The 23,107-nt window shown below is 41.1% G+C and overlaps 1 protein-coding gene across 1 annotated transcript in view; it reads right to left on the bottom strand.

The window, feature by feature from the left end:
• LOC124795771 (zinc finger protein 608) overlaps window positions 1–23,107 on the bottom strand; it is a 295,215-nt gene that overhangs the window by 4,861 nt on the left and 267,247 nt on the right. Inside the window, exons 4-6 of the mRNA XM_047259854.1 lie at window positions 11,327–11,450; window positions 2,633–2,720; window positions 1–876 (exon numbers count right to left, since the gene is read on the bottom strand). The exon at window positions 1–876 is cut by the window's left edge and continues 2,255 nt beyond it. Coding sequence (XP_047115810.1) covers window positions 1–876; window positions 2,633–2,720; window positions 11,327–11,450 — 1,088 coding nt within the window. The remainder of the gene's footprint in view (window positions 877–2,632; window positions 2,721–11,326; window positions 11,451–23,107) is intronic.

The following is a 23,107-nucleotide window of genomic DNA, read 5'->3' as shown; positions in this document are numbered from 1 at the left end:
GAAAAGTCTTCCACAGGTGGCACAAATCTTAAGACACCAGGTTTCACCAAATTCTTTGTTTCAGGACTCGAAACAGCACCCATAGGAGGCACCGGTGTTGACACCAGTTCTGGTGGAGCAGTTGAAGCCTGTGGAGGGACAGCAGGCGGCAGCTGCTGAGGTGTAGGTGGAGTCACTATTCCACTCTTTGGTGTCGCCGGTTGACTTGGAGGCTCCTGAGTAGCTAATGCCGGAGATGGACTAGCAGCATTCTGAACTGTACCATTCACCATTTCCTCTTTTCTTTGTGGTTGTGCTTCCGGTTGCTTCTCTGGTGACTTGAGAGAAGGTGCTGGACTGGGACTTGGTGCCTCAGCATTGCTCTCATCATTCTCTGATGTGCTGGCAGCATCCTTGGTGTCATCATCTTCGGCTGACCCATGGGCATGTGACTGATGGTACTTCAGCCCATTGATATGCTTGTACTTTTTCGAGCAATTGGGTTCTGGACACTCCAGCAATACAGGTGAGGAAGGAGGACTGCTGCTTCCCCCAGATGGGGTTGGTGGTGGAGGTACTCTCGTTTTCTTTGCCGAAGTGGGAGATTCTTCTTCAGGAGAACGACCTTTTCTTTTGTTATTGGTTTCAGGTCTTGGAGAAACAAAAGGTGTTGGGGAACCCGTACCAGCTGTCCCTGCACCAGAATTATTGGATCCACTAGCAGCTCCTCGTCTCCCTTTGGCACCACCATTTCTTAATTTACTATGTACAGATGACCGGGTTTCTGTGAAGTTGCTCAAATCTCCTCCTGGGGTTGTACTTGCTGCAGCTCGTCCCCTCTTCCCTCTTCCTTTGGGCGTCCTCGCATCCAGGTCACTTGTTGGTGAATCACAAAACCTGTAAACAGTTAATTGCCATATAAGTGCTAAAGTTGATCTGAATAACATATTACAAACATAAAATTATATTGAAGATTTACATTACAAAGTTCACAACACAACCTTGAAATCAAGTAATCAAATGCATTACAGACATGTGCCATGCAAAACCGTTTATCATGGAGTCATCAGCAATTAATCCTAATCACAACTTAATTCTTTAGCTCCATGTTTAAATTAAGTGATCTGAAAGAAGCACACATTGAACTGCTAATGACACAAGCAAGATATAGCAACAAAGTTCAGGCTGTTTCTGTCACCATATCCCAGATTCGGTTTCTCGTATCCACCTAATTTCTTGACTGGCAATATTATGTACACTTTTAGACTTGTCATACAAGTTACTAATTTATCTATACTATTATATAAAGATAAGTCGTTATTCAACGTTATTACCAAAAATTTCAAAAAATACTTGCAATTTACTTCGAATTTTTACACTATAATCTAATGAACATGCAAATGAGAATGTACTGGTTTTAGTTAAAATTGACTACATGTGCAGCTTCAGTTTTCTTTCTCTCAGTCAGTTTCACCGACAAGAGAGGGGCATGTATACCCTTAGACAAATTGTTTCTGCCAAATACGTTCTTTCTTATATATATTTCCAAACAAAAACTGTGTACACAACAATGTGCTGTTATGTTTATAGAAAGCAGTAAAGTTGTATTTATGGCTTATTAGCTTACAATTATCCTACTACTACTACTACGATTACAGAATCTGAATTGTCCGAAACTTTATAATCCTACCCATTCACAGATTAAAAGTATGCAAAATACTGTCACTGAAGTTACCATCAACCAATTTATTCATTTGTTTTAAGTGACTTCAATTCTCAATCAGGTTTCATTTCCAATAACAATAAACAAGGCTCAAGGTCAGAGACAGCTGTAAGGAAGAACTGGGGGCAGGGGTCATAAAGAGGGGGAGAATGAGATGGACAGAGAGTGCGGATGTTGTACATAGAGAGGGAAGAGAAGATGATACACAGAGAGAGGGGTGGAGGAGGGGATTGGCAAAGAGAGGGGAGGAGAGGACATGGGCAGAGAGATCATGGGGAAAAGGAGTTTAGGATCTATATCCAATTCACAAACAAAGCATTCCCTCATACACTAGTGGAAATGGAAATGAGCGTTTGGCGTCATTGGCCGGGAGGCCCCTCGCGGGGCAGGTCCGGCCGCCATATCGCAGGTCTTATTACATTCGGCGCCACATTGGGCGACCTGCACGCCGGATGGGGATGAAATGATGATGAACACAACACAACACCCAGTCCCTGAGCGGAGAAAATCTCCGACCCAGCCGGGAATCGAACCCGGGCCCAGAGGACGGCAAACCCGTCACGCTGACCACTCAGCTACTGGGGCGGACATACACTAGTTATTTAATAAAATCACAATCAAACACTGAGGCAGCTAAGCAACAAATGTATTACAATACTGTCATTCAAAATATAATGATTTTGTTATTCAGGAGTAAATTCAGTAGCAATTGTGGAAGCTCCTTTATTTTTGTCACTTAAACTGAACAGCTAAGCTTAGTGGTAAAGCCGGATCCTCAAAAGCAATTAAAGGATGAAGGGCTGGAATTAACACCACGAGAGCCAAAATTTCACTTATGGCTGTGAACTGTCACTAAAATGTTTCACTGAGAGTTATACTCTTATATTCTATGACTGACAGAATTTACAAGATTTTTGGAAACACATTTACCTTGGAGGTGCCCAATCATGCCGCGTACAGTCTAACAGTGTGCCAACGTAAGTCTTGCCTCGCCACGTCACATTGACGACAAGAACACCTGAAACGTACAAGAATTCTATAGGGTGATCAATTCAAAAGAATTGGTAATGAATTGGTAAGAATTTACTTGATACCCAACAGTTCAAAGACAAACAGCAAAACAAAATATTTGAAAGTAACTGGTGTCAATTTTCAGAAAATGTACAACTGAATCTAAACTTAAGTAGACTAGAGATAACTAGACAGCTGCATGAAAATTTACACATGAGAATTTACTATAAAGAGAAAATCTTCCAGAATGTATTGGGTACTAGCATCAAAAATACTTTTGCAAACTTTGGGGACAGCTTAAGGGGTGGGGCAGGGGGGGAGGGGGGGTATACCATGGTCCATCTCTTCTGTAGGCTGGAATAATGACAGTATTGTTAAAAGGATAGATTGCTACTCACCATATAGCGGAGACACTGAGTCACAACAAGCACAACAAAAGGACTACTATACACACAAGTTTTCAGCCAGAAGGCCTTCTTCTGAAATAGACAACACACACACACACACACACACACACACACACACACACACACACACACACACACACACACACACACACACGATCACGGTTTACGGCTGCCGAGTCTGGCCTCAGTACACAGAGACGGTGGTGATGTGTGCGAGCTATCCTTTTTCATCTTGCTGCCTTCTACTGAAAAAATGCTCATAGCTCTTAAGATAGCCCATGTTTACTACACCTTTTTGTTGTTTTGGTAAGATGACATCCTGCTCAAACTTTTGTAAATGTGTTTTTGAAACACCCTGTAAAATAATCAAAAGATAATCAACACCACAACTTTCGTCTATATTTGGAGCTTTCAACTACATGAAATGGCCTTACTATGACATCACTTGGGAGAAAAAGTTCTTTACCGCATACTTGATTGAGAACGGAGAGAGGTTACTCCAAGAATAGCTGACATGGTATGGGAAGAAAATGTTTGGGTGTACGTGTGTTTGTGTTTGTGTGTGTGTGTGTGTGTGTGTGTGCGTGTGTGTGTGTGTTTCACGGGAGGGGGGGGTTAAATTATAGATGGAGACCAAAACTTAACTACTGTAAGCATGTTTAAATGGATATAAACTGCAGAAGATATGCAAGGGTTATCAAACCAGCTTTAAGGTATCATCTTAGCAACTATATTCTCAATCAGTCCATCCTAGAACAAAACAATCTCAAACTGAAGGTGTTATTCAACACATGTTTGCTGGAGGTTGGTGGTGTTAAATTATTGCAATAGTATTGTCTTATGAAGAGAGTGCCTTGCCACAAGACCCATTCAGCAGACTGAGATCAACACTACTGAGAAGAAATCAAGAGGACGATGTCGTGATAGCTGGGAAAGATACCACAAGGATCTAAAACGTACACAAGTCAACTTGTATCAAATATAGAAACAATAACTGTAGACGGACAAGCCACAATGAAGGAAAGTCATCCAGAATTGCTGTGCAACTTGCTGGAACAGAGAAATTATATTGAGTGACAAGACAGTTTCTTTACAGGGAAAAAGGTACTGACAGCAGTCCTTTGGGACAGAGGTCTGTTCACAGAAGTGTATACACTAACTGGTGTTTCTGAATAAATTTATTACATAACAAAATTTGTTGTAAATAATGTTGCTGTCTTTCAGATCAACAGCTCAGTTCACAGTATCAATACCAGAAATAAAGAATCTATATAGAAAGTTAATACCGCTTAACACAGAAGGAAAATGTCCATCACTTAGAAAGATATATTTTCAGTAACTTGTCAGAAATAATAATACTAATAAGAGAGACCTGAAGGATCTATCAGTAACCAATGATGAATTTATAAGTCAAACCAGTTGATACATTAACAAAACAACATACTGAGAATTACATGTAACTTCAGACTTCCATGCCTCTTCAATACAATAATAAGGCCTCAGTATGCAAACTTTTGTTTTAATACTCTTGGAATTATTCGCAGACTTTCACAGTTCTACATTTACATGTTTGCAATGGCTAAGACATTTCTGAACAATATCATTCCTTCCAAGAGGGTCGGTTTAGCAAGTAATGCAGAGAGCCATTTTGAAGTGTGGAAAGTGGGTTGGTTGATATGAGGGAGGGGACCAAACAGCGAGGTCATCGATCCCATCGGATTAGGGAAGGATGGTGAAGGCAGTTGACCATCCTCTTTCAAAGAAACCATACCAGCATTTGCCTGAAGCAATTAAAGGGAATCATGGAAAATGGCCAGAGACTGGTTTGGACTGTTGTCATGTGAATCCAATGCGTGGAAAGTAGGAGAGAGGTACTGCCCGAAATAAACCTGTGAGGTCGGGTCATGTGTCGTGCTTGCATAGCTCACTTGGTAAGACCATTGCTCGTTAATGGCAAGGTTCCAGTTCAAGTCCAAATCTGGCACACTGTGCTCATCTGCCAGATGTAAAAACACATTTATAAGTTTTTATTTCTTCTGCATCCTTCAAAAACAATTGACATGGTCTCTGTGGAAATAGTATTAGCATGTAAATTCTTTTGTAATTATGCATTAATGTTTTTCGTTTTGACAGCATTTTAAACATCCTTAATATTCTCCTGCTCACAAATCTATAAAAGCAGTAGTATATAAGACCTAATCAATGTAAAGGGCATGATTACGCTTTACACTGTAAGAAGACAAATTTGTTAACATCGAGTATAGATTTAAGTGTCAGGAAGTCGTTTCTGAAAGTATTTGTATGGAGTGTAGCCATGTATGGAAGTGAAACATGGACGATAACCAGTTTGGACAAGAAGAGAATAGAAGCTTTCAAAATGTGGTGCTACAGAAGAATGCTGAAGATAAGGTGGGTAGATCACGTAACTAATGAGGAGGTATTGAATAGGATTGGGGAGAAGAGAAGTTTGTGGCACAACTCGACTAGAAGAAGGGATCGGTTGGTAGGACATGTTTTGAGGCATCAAGGGATCACAAATTTAGCATTGGAGGGCAGTGTGGAGGGTAAAAATCGTAGAGGGAGACCAAGAGATAAATACACTAAGCAGATTCAGAAGGATGTAGGTTGCAGTAGGTACTGGGAGATGAAGAAGCTTGCACAGGATAGAGTAGCATGGAGAGCTGCATCAAACCAGTCTCAGGACTGAAGACCACAACAACAACTGTCAACAGGAAACTGACAAGGAATGCTGCTAGTTGCTGACATACACCAAAAGGCCAATTACTGAAAACAGTTGGGAAACAACACAGATTTCTCATTGTATTGTCATGAAACAACACTCAAAACATGTTTTGATGGTAAAAGCTAATTTTGTAATGTTATAATCAAAAGTAATGCACCACTATCTCCACAGCTCCAAAACGGCACACAATGTGTCAAATTTCTTCAAACTACTGAAGAAGCAATTTGTGCTTTCAGTAAGTCACAAATGAAAGTAAGCAGACAATCGCAGAATAGCTATAGGCATTACTAATGTGGTGCAATGATTGAGCAAACGTTTTGAACAGCATTTTGATTCTCTTGAAAAGCAATGAGTTCTGGTGATACATTCTAGTACACCACTGGGTAAATGTGTTTATAACAAAGTTCTTTATGATAACAAAGAAAATCAATTTTTGACGATATAATGTAATTGTATAGATAAAAAATCTACTCACCAAGTGGCAGCAGAACACACATGTAAAAGAAAATTATAATTACGCAATCTCTATGGAGCCAATGGTTCCTTCTTCAAGCAGAAGGGTTGAAGGGGAAGATACAGGGGTTTACAAAAAGGACTGGAGAGATCTAGGAAAATGGGTAGATTTTGGAAAACTCACCCAGAACCGCAGGTCAGGGGAGACTTACCAGACAGGATGAGAACGAAAGGGTAGACTTACCATACAGGATGAGAAGGAAAGACTTTCCTTCTCATTCCGTCTGGAAAGTCTCCCCCTGACCTGGGGGTCTGGGTGATTTTTCCACAATCTGCCTCCTTTTCTAGACATCTTCAGTCCTTTTCCTTTCCCCCCTCTTCCTTCCCCTCCAACCCCTCTGCCAGAAGGAGCCACTGGCTCTGAAAGCTTGCATAATTATAATCTTCTTATATGTGTGTGTTTGCACCACTTTGTGAGAAGAAATTTTATCTATCCAGTTATATTATAAAGATCTTTGTGCGAACTCTCATAACTATATTTTTAATTTATGAGGTCACAGCACACAAGTATGGTGCTGAAACCACCAGTAGCTTGTAGGAGGTGGTATCTGAGTGTGGAAGAGGTCAGCTACCACTGACAAAAACAAACAACTGGTTTTCCAATAGAGCTGTGTAGCTGACTCCTTTGTAAAGTACTGGAAGTGACCAGCCTTTGCGCAGAAGTAAATATAATAAGCTTCAGTAATGAACTGAGAGTACAATCCAGTATGATACCACTGTGTTCCTCTTTGTATGCATAACTCAATGTGAAAGTTATGAGTTCCTGTTAGTTGGCCAATGTACACATGTTAATATACAGGAGTTTTACATTGAGACCAAAAAGCTCATTTGTATTTGTGACATCATGTTGCTTCTCAATTTATCAATCAATGAACAACATCGATCTAACACCCTTATGCTTCATTCCCTTCATAGCATACGAAATTCAGAGGTTCGAAAATAAATATCATACCCATGTGTTCCATGAAATTCCATGTTATGTATACAATGGCTTATAACTAATAAGCCGGCCGGAGTGGCTGTGTAGTTCTAGGCGCTACAGTCTGGAGCCGAGCGACCGCTACAGTCGCAGGTTCGAATCCTGTCTCGGGTATGGATGTTTGTGAAGTCCTTAGGTTAGGTTAGGTTTAATTAGTTCTAAGTTCTAGGCGACTGATGACCTCAGAAGTTAAGTCGCATAGTGCTCAGAGCCATTTGAACCATTTTATAACTAATAATACAACTGACAGGAAAAAATATCTCCCTGAAATTCTGTGTTATGTATACAGTGTCTTACAAATAATACACAACAGACAAAAAAAAAATCTCAAAATCAAGAAAGAGTTGTGAATATAAACGAATGTTGGCAGAAATGTTTCTGTATGTGGAATATGGTGTCTACTCAAACTGCACATCAGTCGCATAAGAATGGTGCTACTAACACCACTAAAAAGATGCAAATCAGGTTTGCTTTAAATACACACAGTAACAATTGTGAGTGTTAATTACTTTGAGACTGGTGTGGTGAGCTGATGTTAGCCCAGATTTCCTTTAAGGCAACAAAGACACCTCACTGATCTTGAATGAGGTCATGTAATAGGGCTATGAGAAGCTATCTGTTCCTTCTGCAATGTTGCACAAAAACTTGGTAGGAATGTATCCATTGCACATGATAGCTGGCAGTCGAGCTACGAGAATGTACGGTTAAAAATAGAGTGGGCTTCGTAAGGCCAGGTGGATCTGCCGTGAGGGAAGACCTTAATGTTCAGTGTATGGCTCTTTCTAATCATACTGCACGTTCAGCAGTAATTTGAGCAGCAGTTGGCACCACAGTGACACAACAAACTGTTACAAATCAATTCCTTTGAGGACAGCTCTGAGCCAGACGTCCTGTAACATGTGTTCCACTGACACTAAACCACCACCATTTGCGACTTCAGTGGCATCGAGTGAGAGCTCACTGAAGGGCAGGGTTGAGGTCTGTTGTGTTTTCAGATAAAAGCTGGTTCTGCCTCAGTGGCAGTGAGGTGGAGGTTAGGATGAGGCCACTTGAGGGCCTGCAACTATCCTGTCTGCGTACTAGACCTACACCTGGAGTTAAGGTCTGGGTTGTGACAGTAGGAGCACACTCGTGATTATCCCATGCACCCTGACTGCAAATTAGTACATCAATCAAGTGATTCAACCTGTTGTGCTACCATTCATGAACAACATCCCAGGGGGTGTTTTCCAATAGGATAATGCTCATCCATATACTGCTGTTGTAACCTAAAATTCTCTACAGGATGTCTGCATTTTGCCTTGGCCTGGCCTGATCACCAGATCTGTCTCCAGTCAAGCACTTATGGGACATCATCGGACGAAAACTCCAATTTCATCAGCAAATAGCACTAACCGTCACTGTACTGACTCATAAAGTGCACCAGGCATGGAACACCATTCCACAAACTGATATCTGACACCTAAACAACACAATGCATGCTTGCATTCAACATTCTGGCAGTTGCACCAGTTATTAATGTATCGACATTCCACATTTGCAGTGTCTCATCTCTCACTTACATTAACCTGCGATCTTGCAATGTTAATCTATTAAGTATGTTACCTACACAATTGTACTCCCAAAATCTCCATCAGTACATATTACACAAAAGTCATGTTGTGGATCAAGAAAGTAGCAATACCATCCAACAATAACGAGTGAACTTGCGATACCGCAAGTTGGAATTATTCCATTTGTTATTACTTCAATTCTTGATGAAAACAAACATTTTATGATCTTTATCTTAAAATAACACAGTTACTTGGTTTATATGTGGCACATAATTTCAAAAATGTCATCTAGGATGAATTTCATTTAGATTCATTGATCAGGCTTTTATTTTTAATGTTAATTCTTTTAAATGTGTTTTTCATGAAAGTGTTACTAATAAAAGATCTGCACAATTAAACTTTTTGCTGCAGCACAACCTTGTTAGCAAATATTTTGTAAGTTAATACATATTTCTGAGCATAGTGACACCACTCATTATAAAGACTTGCATTCCAATTTTTCAGTAATGTAGTTAAAATTCTGTGAAACTCATTAACTTACAAGATAATTAATAGTGAAGCTCAGAAGAATTTCCATTTTCCATTCAAGATCTAATCTTTGTGCCATTATACTTTTGTCGTCCTAATTTTTATGCACAAGATGGTATACTTCATTAAACAATTATGCCATTAATTAAGATTTTTGCATAATTTTGAATATGGTACTTATATTTGTAAATGTGGTATTCTCAATCTGGATGCATAACATGGTTTCATAAACTTTTCTAATTTCCTAGGCCACCACCTATTTCACAAACAATATTTTTATCAATACTTACAGTCCATCTTGAGTAGCAAAATCCAACCTCACAAGTTTCTAAAATAACAATTTGTTCATATGCCAGTCTTTATGTAGTTGGACATCACCCAAAAAAGTCAAGATACAGTTGATCCAGTAACCGAGAAACACCTATGACAACTCCCGGACGTGTTAGCAACCACGTAACTTCTAAGGGTAACTATTAGATACTGAGTCTGGACTCAAATAACATAAAGATTTGTATAGTGATTGGTTTATCAGTTGACTCTTTCACTGATATGATTTTATTGAAAACATTACTGTGTGTACTGCTCTTTCTCATTATGCTACCACTGTGTTAAGCCTTTATTATGTTCACTGATTTTTGTGCCACTTCTTTGAGAAGGTGGTACTACATCTATGTTTGGAGATATCAGTGTGAGGTACAAAACATGGATGTAAAACTGTCTCTGGCCATCACATCATTTATAGAGTTAATAAATGAGGAAAGAGCCACTTAACTATAACAAATGTGTACTGTATATCATTTACATTATCACAGAAAACTCTTTTCAGCTATTTAACGAAGATAAGACTCCAAAGCCTTAACAAGATGTGCAGGTAGGGAACTGACGCAAGTTACAAAATACTGATGTAATTAATGTTATAATTTGAATGTTTGTGAAGTTCTCAGTATTTTAAGCAATAAGTGAAAAACCTCATCCTTAACTGTTTTCATTTTCAGTACAACAAATGCCACTGGAAGAAAGAGGCGAGCTGTTCAAATAGATTAACTCACATACAAAACACTCATAGACATTAACTGCACAAAGTAGAGAATGAAATTTCAGATTTCAGCAATAAACGAAAGAAGCACAGCTGTTCATGAAGCTCAGGGACTTCCTGAAACCAACATGAGATTAAACACAAACTTTTTATGCAACAAATTTAACATCATCGGTTACTGGGTGATTTATAACAAGGACAAGGAAGTCTGTGCAGTATGACAAGATTTGTTATTCCTAAAAAACAGCCATCACAAAAAATTACTAACCCCCAGCTATTACTGGTATCACGGCCTCTAGTCACGATAACAACCTCTACTCTGTGAGGAAGAGAGTCAACAAGTTTCATCGCGAGTTCAAGCTGAAGCCCTTCACAGATGCTCATATTTCATAGAGCTCCCTAACTGCAGGGAAGTTAATTACTACGTTTCACTCACTGTTCAAAATACTCCCACAAATTTCCCATGGTATTAAGACCAGTTAATTTAGCCTTCAACAGACTAGGGATGTATTATGCAGCCCTTTCGAATGAAGCTAATCTTGGAAGATAAACTCATTGTGAAGGTGCAAAACAAAGCACACAATATCACTGAGAATTTGAAATAAACTTCACTTTCCAACAAGCTCAATGAGTGGTCCCAAGTCACAATATGAAAAACATCCTCCGAAATTTCACGGAATCACTAACAACCAAAACTACACCCTACACACAGTGTGGGTTATACAAGCTGTCAGTGCGCCCCAACATCTATTATAACTTGAAAAGAAGCACAACTGTGACTCGTCTGACCACATCACATGCATTAAGTCAGTTATCTTCATTCTTTATCTTCAAACTTAAAAATAACAACTTACCACCCTCTGTCTCATGCCACACAATTCCTTCGAGTGTGACACTGGTGCCCGGCTCACACGGTCCCAGGCAATCTGGCTCTGTGATGGTGCCCACACTTGTACCGACACACACATCCAACATGTCCTGCAACAAAAGACAAAATAGTAGTAAGTGCTCACAGGAGGTCAGTGATACAACTCACTGAACCTCTGAAATTTTACTGTAATACAGTAGTCTATACAAAGCCTAATAGCATCAGCTGAGGAGTTAGTTAACTATGTGCCAAACTAGCAGTTAATACCTGCTTCCCACATGATATATGTAGACACACTTGTATAAGAATCTGTCATACCTTAGGTATACTTTGGAAAAAATCACAAATATGAGACAGTGTCTTGGCAAAAGCTACATTTGAACTGGTTCATAATGTGAGACTTAAAAATGTGTTAAAGGTTAAACCACGTTCCATCAGTGCTGCATACTTCTACCAAGATTAAAATTTATTTGTAGATCACAGCTATCAGGTTTATGCTTTAGAGGCCATAATCAAGTGACATCAAAAAGTAGTGAAGTATGTCATCTGTCATATTCTTGAATTCTTGAGGATCAGCTACATGTTTCGAACATGCTATGGTGGAACCATGGCTTAAGTTTTAAGGTCTTACCCACTGTGGAAGTAAGGTCTTACCCACTGTGGAAGTGAAGAACAAAAGCAGTTCATTAGCAACACTTAAAAGCCTAATAGTGGTATATTTGATTGACAAATTCGATTAATAAAAGAAGCGTGAGTGTGTGGCAGGGGGACAGGGAGGAGGGGGTGGGGTGGGGGGACGGGATTTTTTTTTTTGGGTGGGGGGGGGGGGCAGATAAATATTTTTTAGGCGTGACAAAAAAAATTGGAAGTGAGATCACATCGGCCTTTTTTCTTTTAACCCAGACCACACAACTCTGGCATTCTTCTTTCCTGGTCATACCCTTAGGGCTGGTTCACGTCATCCAGCTCACACTTTTCTCACATGACATACTGAAAGTACTGTATCATGGCAGTCAGGTAGCTGCAGTATTTCTCAATTTGCAAAAAGCATTTGACTCAGTATCACATGAATGCTTTTTACAACATTACCATCAAATGTGGTATGAAGCGAAATTTGTGACTGAATTGGCGTTTTTTTTAAGGGAGCAGTTAGTGTGGATCTTCAGGTGTCCCCCAGAGGAGTGTGTTGGGGCCTTGCTGTTCATGTTATATGTTAATGACATAGTTGACGATATTAATAGTAACCTCGGGCTTTTCGCGGATGATGTCACTATCTTTAATGAAGCACTGCCTGGAAGGAGTTGCATAAATATTCAGACAGATCTTCCCAGAATTTCAAGGTGGTGCAAAGATTGGCACCTTGCTTTAAACATTCAGATATGTAAAACTGTGTACTTCACAAAACGAAAAATGTACTTTCCTATAACCATAATATCAATGCGTGACAGCTGAAACTGGCCAACTCATACAAATACCCAGGCTGTAACACTTTCTAGGGATAGAAAATAGAACAATCACACACAATTTGCCATGGGTAAAGCAGGTGGCACATTTCGATTTATCGGTAGAATACTTAGAAAATGCAGCCAGTCTTACTAATCACTGCTGCCTCACATCCAAGAATATTGCTCATGTGTGTGACTTCCGTATCAACAGGCGATATTGAACATATGATAACAGGCTTGTTTGACAAGTGGGAGAGCGTCACAGAGATGGTGAATACACTGAACTGGCAGGCTCCGAGCAAGCCTATTTACATGCTTCAAACAACGTTTTTAATCATGATGATAGAAATATACTAGAACACCCTACGTGCTGTTTCTGTAGGGATCGTGAAGAGGAGATTAGTGTTTCATGTCCCGTCGACAATGACATTATTAGAGACAGAGCACAAGCTTGGATTAGGGAAGGATGGGGAAGGAAACCAGCTGTGCCCTTTCAAAGGAACCATCCCAGTACTTGCCTGAATCAATTTAGGGAAATCAAGGTAAACTGCCGGGCGTGGGTTTGAACCGTCATCACCTCGAATGTGAGTCCAGTGAGCTAACACCAATGCGCCACCTCACTCGGTGGGATTGTGAAGACAAGACTAGATTAATTACAGCATGCACAGAGGCCAAGCACTTCGCAGTTGTCTGCAGAGTATAGATGTAGATGCATGCCAATAATTTAGTGTGAGGATAGAGTAAGTAGGGGAGTGTGGATTCGGACGTGGTCTAGTTGATTGACAACCACTGACTGCTATAAAGTGCGTTTTCACAACAATATGGACAACGTGGGAGAATAAAGCAATAAATTGTGAGGCATGGCTCATATATGACAAGGTTAAAAAAAAAAAACAACCAGGAACACAATAATGATTTGCTCGAAGACAGCTGCAACGGGCCTCCAGCCAAAGGAAGCAATATTGGCACACAATATTGGCAAGTATCCCCAACCACTGCGCCCTGTTCACTGACTGAACGGTGGCTGGTGGGGTGTGCAATTCGAGGCCACGCTTTCCATTTAACTAGTAAGAGCACGCCAAATTATTTTTGTTAACTGCTCAGTCATGTAAGTTTTTCTGAATAAGGGCTGCCCGATTTTCTGTTGAACAATGTTCATTTTTTTAAATGGCTCTGAGCACTATGGGACTTAACATCTGAGGTCATCAGTCCCCTAGAACTTGGAACTACTTAAACCTAACTAACCTAAGGACATCACACACATCCATGCCCGACGCAGGATTCGAACCTCCGACCGTAGCAGTCGCGCGGTTCCGGACTGAAGCGCCTAGAACCACTCGGCCACCACGGCCGGCCGTCATTTTTTTTAATTAAGCTGACACAGAAAGTAAATGAAATCAGGATTATTATTATTATTAAATTATTATTATTATTATTATTGCAGTATGTGTTTCAGACCTCAGGACTATTAGACACCTTTTTCTTGATTTGATTTTCGCTTTAAATGTTTTGGGAGGAGGAAGTATTTCCTCCTCCCAAAACATTTAAAGTGAAAACCTTGCAATAGAAGAGATCTGTTCCACAGTATCGAAGATGAAGAAGTGCTTACACCTCTTCGTGACCCGTGATATTACATGGCCATTCGTGCAGTGAAAATATTGTATAAGAATGTTTCGCGATCTACACTGTACCATTCATTTCACTTTTTACATCTGATTCCTGAATGGATTTTGATTAAAGCTCACACCTCTTCAGGTGTGTATATCAGGGCCCATGTTTATTAGACTTTTTTGCTTATTTCTGTGCAAGGAACCTGCCTCTAAGGTTTGTCGTTTTTTATTTTTTTATACCCCATATAACCTACACTGACTTGTTTATTTTCAATCCCTAAACTGTTACAAGGATAACATAATGTAAACTAGTCTGAATTGCATCAAGCCACAGTATTTTCTCTTATTGATATTTTTCCTCCATTTTTCGACATCCTGAGTATTCCCTTTTGATCCACCGAGATTACGACGAAATGTAAGTAAGTAGTTTACCTTCACCATTCCTACCTTTTTTTGCCATGATTGAACCATGCAACACTCAGTTTTAAACTCGGGTTCCAATTTCAGCTGCTGTTGCTATTTCTGCACTTGCACTCCATCAGTTCTTTCTGACGACGAATCAATTTGTAAAAATGCTTCGCGAATTGCAAAACGTACAGTAACACATATTGCTTCGATCGACTTCTGACTCGCTACTGAAAGCAGGTCTCTCAACTTAGCTCTCTTCGGACTAAAAATTAAATTTTTAATATCAACTACGTTTACAAGACTGCTTCACACACACTTGCTCAATGAGCAGACTATATTGAACGAAATATTACACGTTTCAGTGTAATCGGGTTTTGACGTACCCCAGCAAGATTTAATCGGGTATAGTGTTTTCGACAGGATCCCTGGAAAATGTGGTCCGTACGCATTTAGCTACTAACTCGCCCCGGGGGACTTGATCTAGTGGATGCCGTAACCCCACATTACAACCACCCTTTTTTATTATTTTCCCAGTTCAACCGCGTAGCGAAAAGAGGAGACGGCAGTAGCGGCGTCCGGAACAGCGATCGATAGCAGAGTCGAGCGCACGCCGCCACATTCCTACGGACCCCATTCTGACCAATCCACAGTGCCTTCTCACGAATTTTCTCGCACAAGAGTGTGATTTCGCTGGACCCTTTTCCTACATCTCGATAGTCGTTTAATAAATGAAATTAATGTCGGGTGGCTACGAACCTAGTGCAACCCTTTCTATTTTATGCTATTGAAGGGTCTTCCTTTTCAGTTTAACCGCGCCAAGCGGCTTATCTGACCTCACGAGTCCGAGTCGACCTCGTCCTGGATAACACCACCACAGAAACATAGTCAGCGACAAAGCGGAGGCGCTGGATTACTGGCGCACGAGGGTCGCAATTCCTTCTCGCTTGACATGTTGGGTCTCTATTATCTGTTCAAGAAGATTCATTTTGTTGGGGAAAGTTGACCCATTTCAATATTGTATGTAGTTAAAAGCAGGCAGAAATTTAGTATCTACATTGCTGGCTAACACATAAAAGTAACGCTCCTCTTAACCTGGAGGGTGGTTTTAAAGCGACGCACCACTTTACTAGGCGTGGACAACAAAATCGTTCGGTATACGTACGCTATTTGTCCGTATCTGTTACATGTTCCGCCTTTCCTCGGACTGGTATTTCTGTGTGTTGAGAGCAAGGATTCGAGTTCGGCTTGTGCTGGTCTGTTCCAATCTGAATAACATACGAGAGGTGTTCAATAAGAAATGAAATACTTCCTTCTGAAAGCAGGTTGGTTTTATTCAGAATTCGAGTACGCCATTTCATTCCCCACTCTTCTGACTACAGCATCATGGGAGAGCATGCGTAACATGTTCCCAACTCTACTGGTCGACACCGGAGCGAACGTCTTGCTGCATCAATAACCTTCCTATCATTTAGGTACTGCTTCCCGCGCAGTGCATCCTTCATTGAGCCAAACATACGGCAGTCTTCCGTTAGACTGCGAAGAACACAGCGGGTACACACGTTAGTGTACCCCAGCTGGTGGACGAGTGCGTCAGCATAACCAATAGACGTGCAGTTGTGCAGCGAGGTGTTTGTCATCCGTCGATTATCTCAAATGAGTGTGTCCGCACGTTCCAACATTGCAGGAGGCATAACTGTGTGCTTGCCGACCAGCACGAGGGAAATCAGGCAGACATGGTCGACCTTGTGATGACAGACACTTCGCGCAAGGGCTCACCGTGCTTCTGTTCATTGCCAAAGTCTCCGTAGCCATGTGCAAGCGTTTATCAGTATCTACGATGGTTTTCTTTCTCTTCAAATGAAATAAATGTCTCTGGATCATGGGGCCCGGGGTTCGATCCCCGACCGGGTTGTGGATTTACTCTGCCTGGGGACTGGGTGTTTGTGTTCATCATCATAATCATCATCACCAACAACAACATCATTCGTGACAGAGGGTAGATTGGACTGTGAAAACAATTGGACTGGGTCAAAATTGGGACTTTGTACGGGCGCTGATGACCGCGCAGTTGAGCGCCCTACAAACCAAACATCATCATCCAAATGAAATTATGACAGCTTTCTGCTCGGAAAGCATCTCCATTACAGACGCCTTCCTGAAGACTTCGTATAGCGGCGCCACCCATCGAAACTTCATAAAGGGGCTGGAGCGGGAATATTCCACGATATCCCACAACAAATTCCGCAGTTTTTTCACCGAAGCTGGCCGAGAAAAAGAAGTCTTGCCCGCGTATTTACCCGTTGTTGAACACAGTGACTTTGGTTTTGAGTGTAAATCTTAGATGATTGCCTGTGCATGAAAATACACACAGGAATTTCGTAAAATTAGAATCTTGCTTCAGTTATTCAGGTACATCACGTGCAGTTACCCATTATAGAAGCAAACTTTGACACAGTTTCCATGACGAACAGGACGCGCTAGAGATCGCGAATTATCGAAGTTGGATTTGAGAATTCTTAATGTTGAACGTTTTACACATGTTTGCTTCCCTCTTTCCATTCGAACTAATGAGGAGGTATCGAATAGAATTGGGGAGAAGAGGAGTTTGTGGCACAACTTGACTAGAAGAAGGGATCGGTGGGTAGGACATGTTCTGAGGCATCAAGGGATCACCAATTTAGTACTGGAGGGCAGCGTGGAGGGTAAAAATCGTAGAGGGAGACCAATAGATGAATACATTTAGCAAATTCAGAAGGATGTAGGCTGCAGTAGGTACTGGGAGATGAAGAAGCTTGCACAGGATAGAGTAGCATGGAGAGCTGCATCAAACCTGTCTCAGGACTGAAGACCACAACAACAACAACAACAACAACAACAACAACAGTGCAAAGGAGGCAATATTTTAAAGTCAGGCAAGTTTTGACGTCGTTCTCTTTCAATTGGAACTTAACGGCAACAATCATTCTGGATAAATGTGTGTCTGTTTCAAACAACTGTTTCCACGTTAGTTACCATATAATGCACCGCAAAAGTCATCATCTGACGTCGTATCTGTTACGGCCTCAAATACAGCAGATGAACGAACACACACACACAAAATCGCAGCTAGTGGATGTTTCTTATAGAATTCATATCAGACCTTGATTTTTTTATTATTTTTATTTAATGCAAGGTCTCTACGAGAATGAAGACGCTTACTTCATCACCGCTGGCAACTTTGCCTCCCACATGGAAGCTTGCCAGCGGCAGCAAGTTCGTTGCCTGTATTCTACAAGCAACATTAGCTGCGCCCTTCGTAAATGTTACAGTGTTAGTAAGAGGCAGGGATGCTGGTGCAACTTAAATCACCGCTACTTTGGAGTTTGTACTGAGCGCCTAAAACCCAAACGAGTGCTGGTATCTCTCGGCAACGGCGACGCATTCCACACGAGGCGTGCCAGGAGGCGGTACGCGCGGTCTCGGTGCGAGCTCAGCGCGGACGGGGCAGGCAGGTGGTGCGTGCTGAGCCGTGCCGTGCAGTGCTGCGCGAGCGCGCTCCGGCCGCCTGCCAGTCGATAGCTGCGCTGCGCGGTGCGGCGCGGCGCGAGGGGCCGGGACAAAGGCACGCCTGCCAGCGACGGCCGGGCACGGGACGGGGCGAGGGGGAGGGCTTCCGCCTGGAATGCCGCTGCGCGCAGCGCGCCACCCGCAGGGCTGTCCGCAGCCGCCGCGCCGCCCCAGGGGTGTACATGCCCGCCACAGCGCCACGTTAAAATGCGGCGCGCTCGACAAGCTTCAGTTGGTCGAGGTAGTAGTGCACACCTCTCAAACTGTCGCACGAATTGCACACCAGTGTCACAGTGACCAATTATTTGCTGGAGAAATTGGCCCGATATGGAATATTTTACAATGAAACTAGACTATCATAAATACTAAACGCGTTTTATTTCAGCTGTCATGTACTTTTTCAATCCATATTAATATTAACGCAGCCAAAATTCTAGTCTAAGTACAAACTGTCACGGATGCTTTCCAATGATGAAACATAAGATTGATCCACACCTAAAGACTGTGTTTGAAGTTTAATTTGACGAAAATCCTATTCATTTAATGAAATGCACATATTACACAAATATTCAGAGATGTTCTCAAGTATTCGTTAACCCATTGATTTGTTTCTTCCACACACATATCGGCACTTCCCGGCAACAGAGCAGCCTATTCTATTTGGGACGGTTAGTTTCGAGACTGGCCATTCTTGCCCTGGACGACTGTACCTTCTTCATCACTGTCTGAAGATTCGACAGCTTATGAGTTTCGTAATTGTCCGTGACTGCTGCAGCAGCATCGGCTTCAGAATCAGTTTTATCACGGAAATCACTTACGTCACTTTCACGACTGTGTTGTCAGAAACAATGCTTCCCGTATAGCATCTATCTTTAGTAAAATGCCAGTTCTACGTGACGTTTTCATGTAAATGTATTTCACACTCAGTGATAGAACACTTACACAGTGACCCTTCCAAAATCATTCGGTCAAATTAATTTAACAACAATGCCCTAAAACTAATAACGTTCCTCTTCTACTAGGTCTCCGCCAATGCTAAGTTTACACTGCAGGCAACTGGCTGTATATGTACAGTGGTGCATGCACAGTAACAATAAAAAAACTCTAGGGTCGCAGTAACCCTGTTGCACACTTCTAGGGTTAACAAACCAAGGGCAGTGGAAGATAATGCCATAAGCGCGTAATTTCATACAGCTGTAAATAATCAATTTTTTTTCGTCTTAAGCTTACTGCAATTAAAGACGCAATTCGTACTTCTTTACAAAGCATCTCCTCTGGTAATGCTAATAAATAATATGTATCTACACCTTGGTCTTTATTGATTAAAAACCGCATTTTCTTATAAAGTTGGCATACAAATTGCTTGCAGTGTTTCTGCCTCCTGTTTACGTATTTTGCAAACCAATGCTTTTTCCTTCGTTGTTTGCGGAAGAAAATTGGGTTCTCATTCACTTTTGGGAATTTTCTTTCTTCTGAAACCACTTTTTCTTGCGCTGTATCGCTGTTTTTGCATTTTTTTACTTCCCTCACTTTGTAAAACTTAAAAACTGAAGTTCACGCTAACGTAGCGTGAGGAAAAGTGGTTTTTAAAAAAAGCGAAAATTGCCAAGAATAACGAGAAGTCAAGTTTATTTTGACCTCAGCCTGCGCTAACAACGAAGGAAAACACAGTGGTTTGAAAAATCTGTAAACAGGTGGCAGAAACACCTCAAGTGAATTGCATGTTAACTTTATAAGGAAATATTGTTCATAATAAATAAAAACCAAAGTACTGACACATCATGTACTCATGTTTCCTACATGACCAGAGGAGGTGCTTTCTAAGTAAAAGCGAATCGTGTCTTTAACCACAGTACGCTTAAAACGGAAAAAACCAGTAACAGTTCATTACAAAAGCTGCAGCAGAAAGTGGCCTTGCCGATAAACATGTCACCTTTAAATAATTTGGATACCTAAATCACCGTTTGGTTTTAAAGCTCTAGAAATAGCTGTGTTTCCAAACTAAATTATGCGAATTCTGGCCGCCTATTATGCGAACAAGTTTTGTTTGTAAATGCCCAAACATGGTTCAGCTTTTTTGTTCATCATCAATGGGTACTTTGATTCAGTTCTTTTCGTATGTACTGCAGGATTCTGTAGCACCCTCCTTGCAGATGACAAGCTCCTGGCGTACAATAATGTAAAGGGGGTCCTACGGAATCTTACAAACAACAGTTGTTTGCATAACAGGCAGATTCAAAATGGTTCAAATGGCTCTGAACACTATGGGACTTAAGATCTACGGTCATCACTCCCCTAGAACTTAGAACTACTTAAACCTAACTAACCTAAGGACCTCACACAACACCCAGTCATCACGAGGCAGAGAAAATCCCTGACCCCGCCGGGAATCGAACCCGGGAACCCGGGCGCGGGAAGCGAGAACGCTACCGCACGACCACGAGCTGCGGACATATAACAGGCAGAACCTAGTACCCAAAATTTACTTATGATTTAAACCAGTATGGTGAAATTGACAGCTAATGGACTGTAGTTGTATTAAGGCATGGCTGAAGCTACTTTACAATCATCATTTCCAACTTAACTGTAAATAAAAATATGTTCTTCTCTATCTTATTTCTCCACCTTGATATGTTGATCAGTGGCTTGCCTACTGGCATTATTTCATACAGTTTCTGAAATAGTCATGTAGTCTCCGACAACCCAAACAACGTCAATGCTATAGTATTTCTGTTCTCAAATGTTTCTAGACCTCCATAATCCGCATGTGAATTACAAACTACTGTTACAGTCATCCAAGTATTTCCTCCAAAAACTACTCAGAACAATTGTGAAAACTGAACAACAGGTTGAATTTACTAATCAGCAGGTTATTGGAGATCCAAATTTTTTTGGAAACGTTATCTTTATTTTCCAGTTCTTGTGAACACTGTTTTACGAGGAAGTACCTTGATAACTGAATCAAATGTGGATTACTGAGGTTTCGATGTATTTGAGTGCAGCAATATTATAGTCTGGAAGACCTTTGAGGATATCAGAGATTATGCGACTACTTCACCATATGGTATAACATCAGCAGACATGCAACAAAACATCCAAACGAAGAGGAGAAAGAAGATAAATGTAGATGGATTTATTTTTATTTTGAATAAGGTAGGAAAATACTGTTTTTTTTTCTGTCCCAGTGTTACACTGACCACGTATGAATAAGAAATCTCATCTTTCTCAGCACCATTGCAATATGGAAAGACGAAGCGTTTGTATTTAGAGCAGACACATTCTTTCCACTACACATCAAGACGTATTTGTTTTCTAATATCGTGCAAATTGCGTACTGACACGAGCTCGTCTAACACGGTAAAATTGTTACTCATAATCGAATCAATCGTTGTCGCCAATTTTGCTGGCTGCAAAACTTCATACATTATAATTTATAATCAGGACGTAAGTTGGTTTAGCAGGGTGAAACTCCATAAAAATACCAACTGGCAATGACAGAACTGGGAATCATTCAATGACAAACTGTTATTAAAAATGAGCTATTACGCGCATTATACGAACTCTTTTACATTGTGACATTGACACTGAAATGAAGAAGAGTTCGAAAATATTTGAATAGAGGTGTTACTAATGCATATTAAGAATCTAGTATAAGACGGAACGAAATCCTATGAATTAGTCTCGAGAGGATAGAAATACAGTCCGATCAATACTGGAGTATAGGTTGCTGCTACAGAGACCATTAACGGAAATAAGTTGCCTCACAGCACATGTTACTGAGTAGTGACTCTGTTAAGCAGCCATGGCGTGGAGGTTGGTAATGAAGATGACAAAGAAAAACAGACAGTGAAGCCCGTGACTTTTTTTTTCTTTCTTTTAACTGAACTAGTGTTTGCTAACAGTTGTGATTTCTCCACCCAGCAACTGATCAGGGCACAGTAACACGAAACGCTGGCAACCTGGCACGATACGCGTGAAGGGCGGACACACGTGACAAAGGAATCTCTGCGTTAAGAGAACTACCTACTACACTAACTGCTGAAAGAAAACAGCAGTAGCGATGCACTGCAAGACATTCACTGCAGTGTGTGGATGGTAGAAGATACCTTTTACCACAACTAATCATTTCCTTTCCTGTTCCACTCGCAAATGGAGCGAGAGGGAAACGACTATCTGTATGCAGCAACGTAAGTCATAATTTCTTTCGTCTGCGTTGTCCTTTCGCGAACTGTGCACTGGTGGCAGTAGAATCGTTCTCCTGTCGTCCGCACATTTTGTCAATAGTGTTTCGCGAAAAGAACGTCGTCCTTCCTCCAGGGATTCCCATTTGAGTTCACGAAACACCTCCATAATACCCGCGTGCTGATCAAACCTACCGGTAACAAATCTAGCAGCCCGGTTATGAACTGCTTCGATGTCTTCCTTTAATCCGACATGTTGGCAAACCCATGAATGGGTCTAACTAGGTAGAGCAGATAGACGAGATTGGATTCAGGAAACAAAGTCAGTTTTGAGGAAGCACATCGACATTAAGGGCAATACCTCCTAATCTTCTATTTTGATCTTTATTCTGCTGTTTTATATCTGTTTCTCATTAGTCTAGAAGCCACTGTGAAATTCAATTCATTAGCAGAGAGATCGTTATCATTCTCTTTTGAAACTGGTGGGTTCAGGGGATTTTCTCTCTCTCTCTCTCTCTGTCTCTCTGTGTGTGTGTGTGTGTGTGTGTGTGTGTGTGTGTGTGTGTGTGTGGGCGCG

Source organism: Schistocerca piceifrons, chromosome 4 (genome assembly GCF_021461385.2).
Source record: "Schistocerca piceifrons isolate TAMUIC-IGC-003096 chromosome 4, iqSchPice1.1, whole genome shotgun sequence".
In the NCBI taxonomy this organism is placed as follows: domain Eukaryota; kingdom Metazoa; phylum Arthropoda; class Insecta; order Orthoptera; family Acrididae; genus Schistocerca; species Schistocerca piceifrons.
This window is presented reverse-complemented; position numbering and strand designations above follow the sequence as displayed.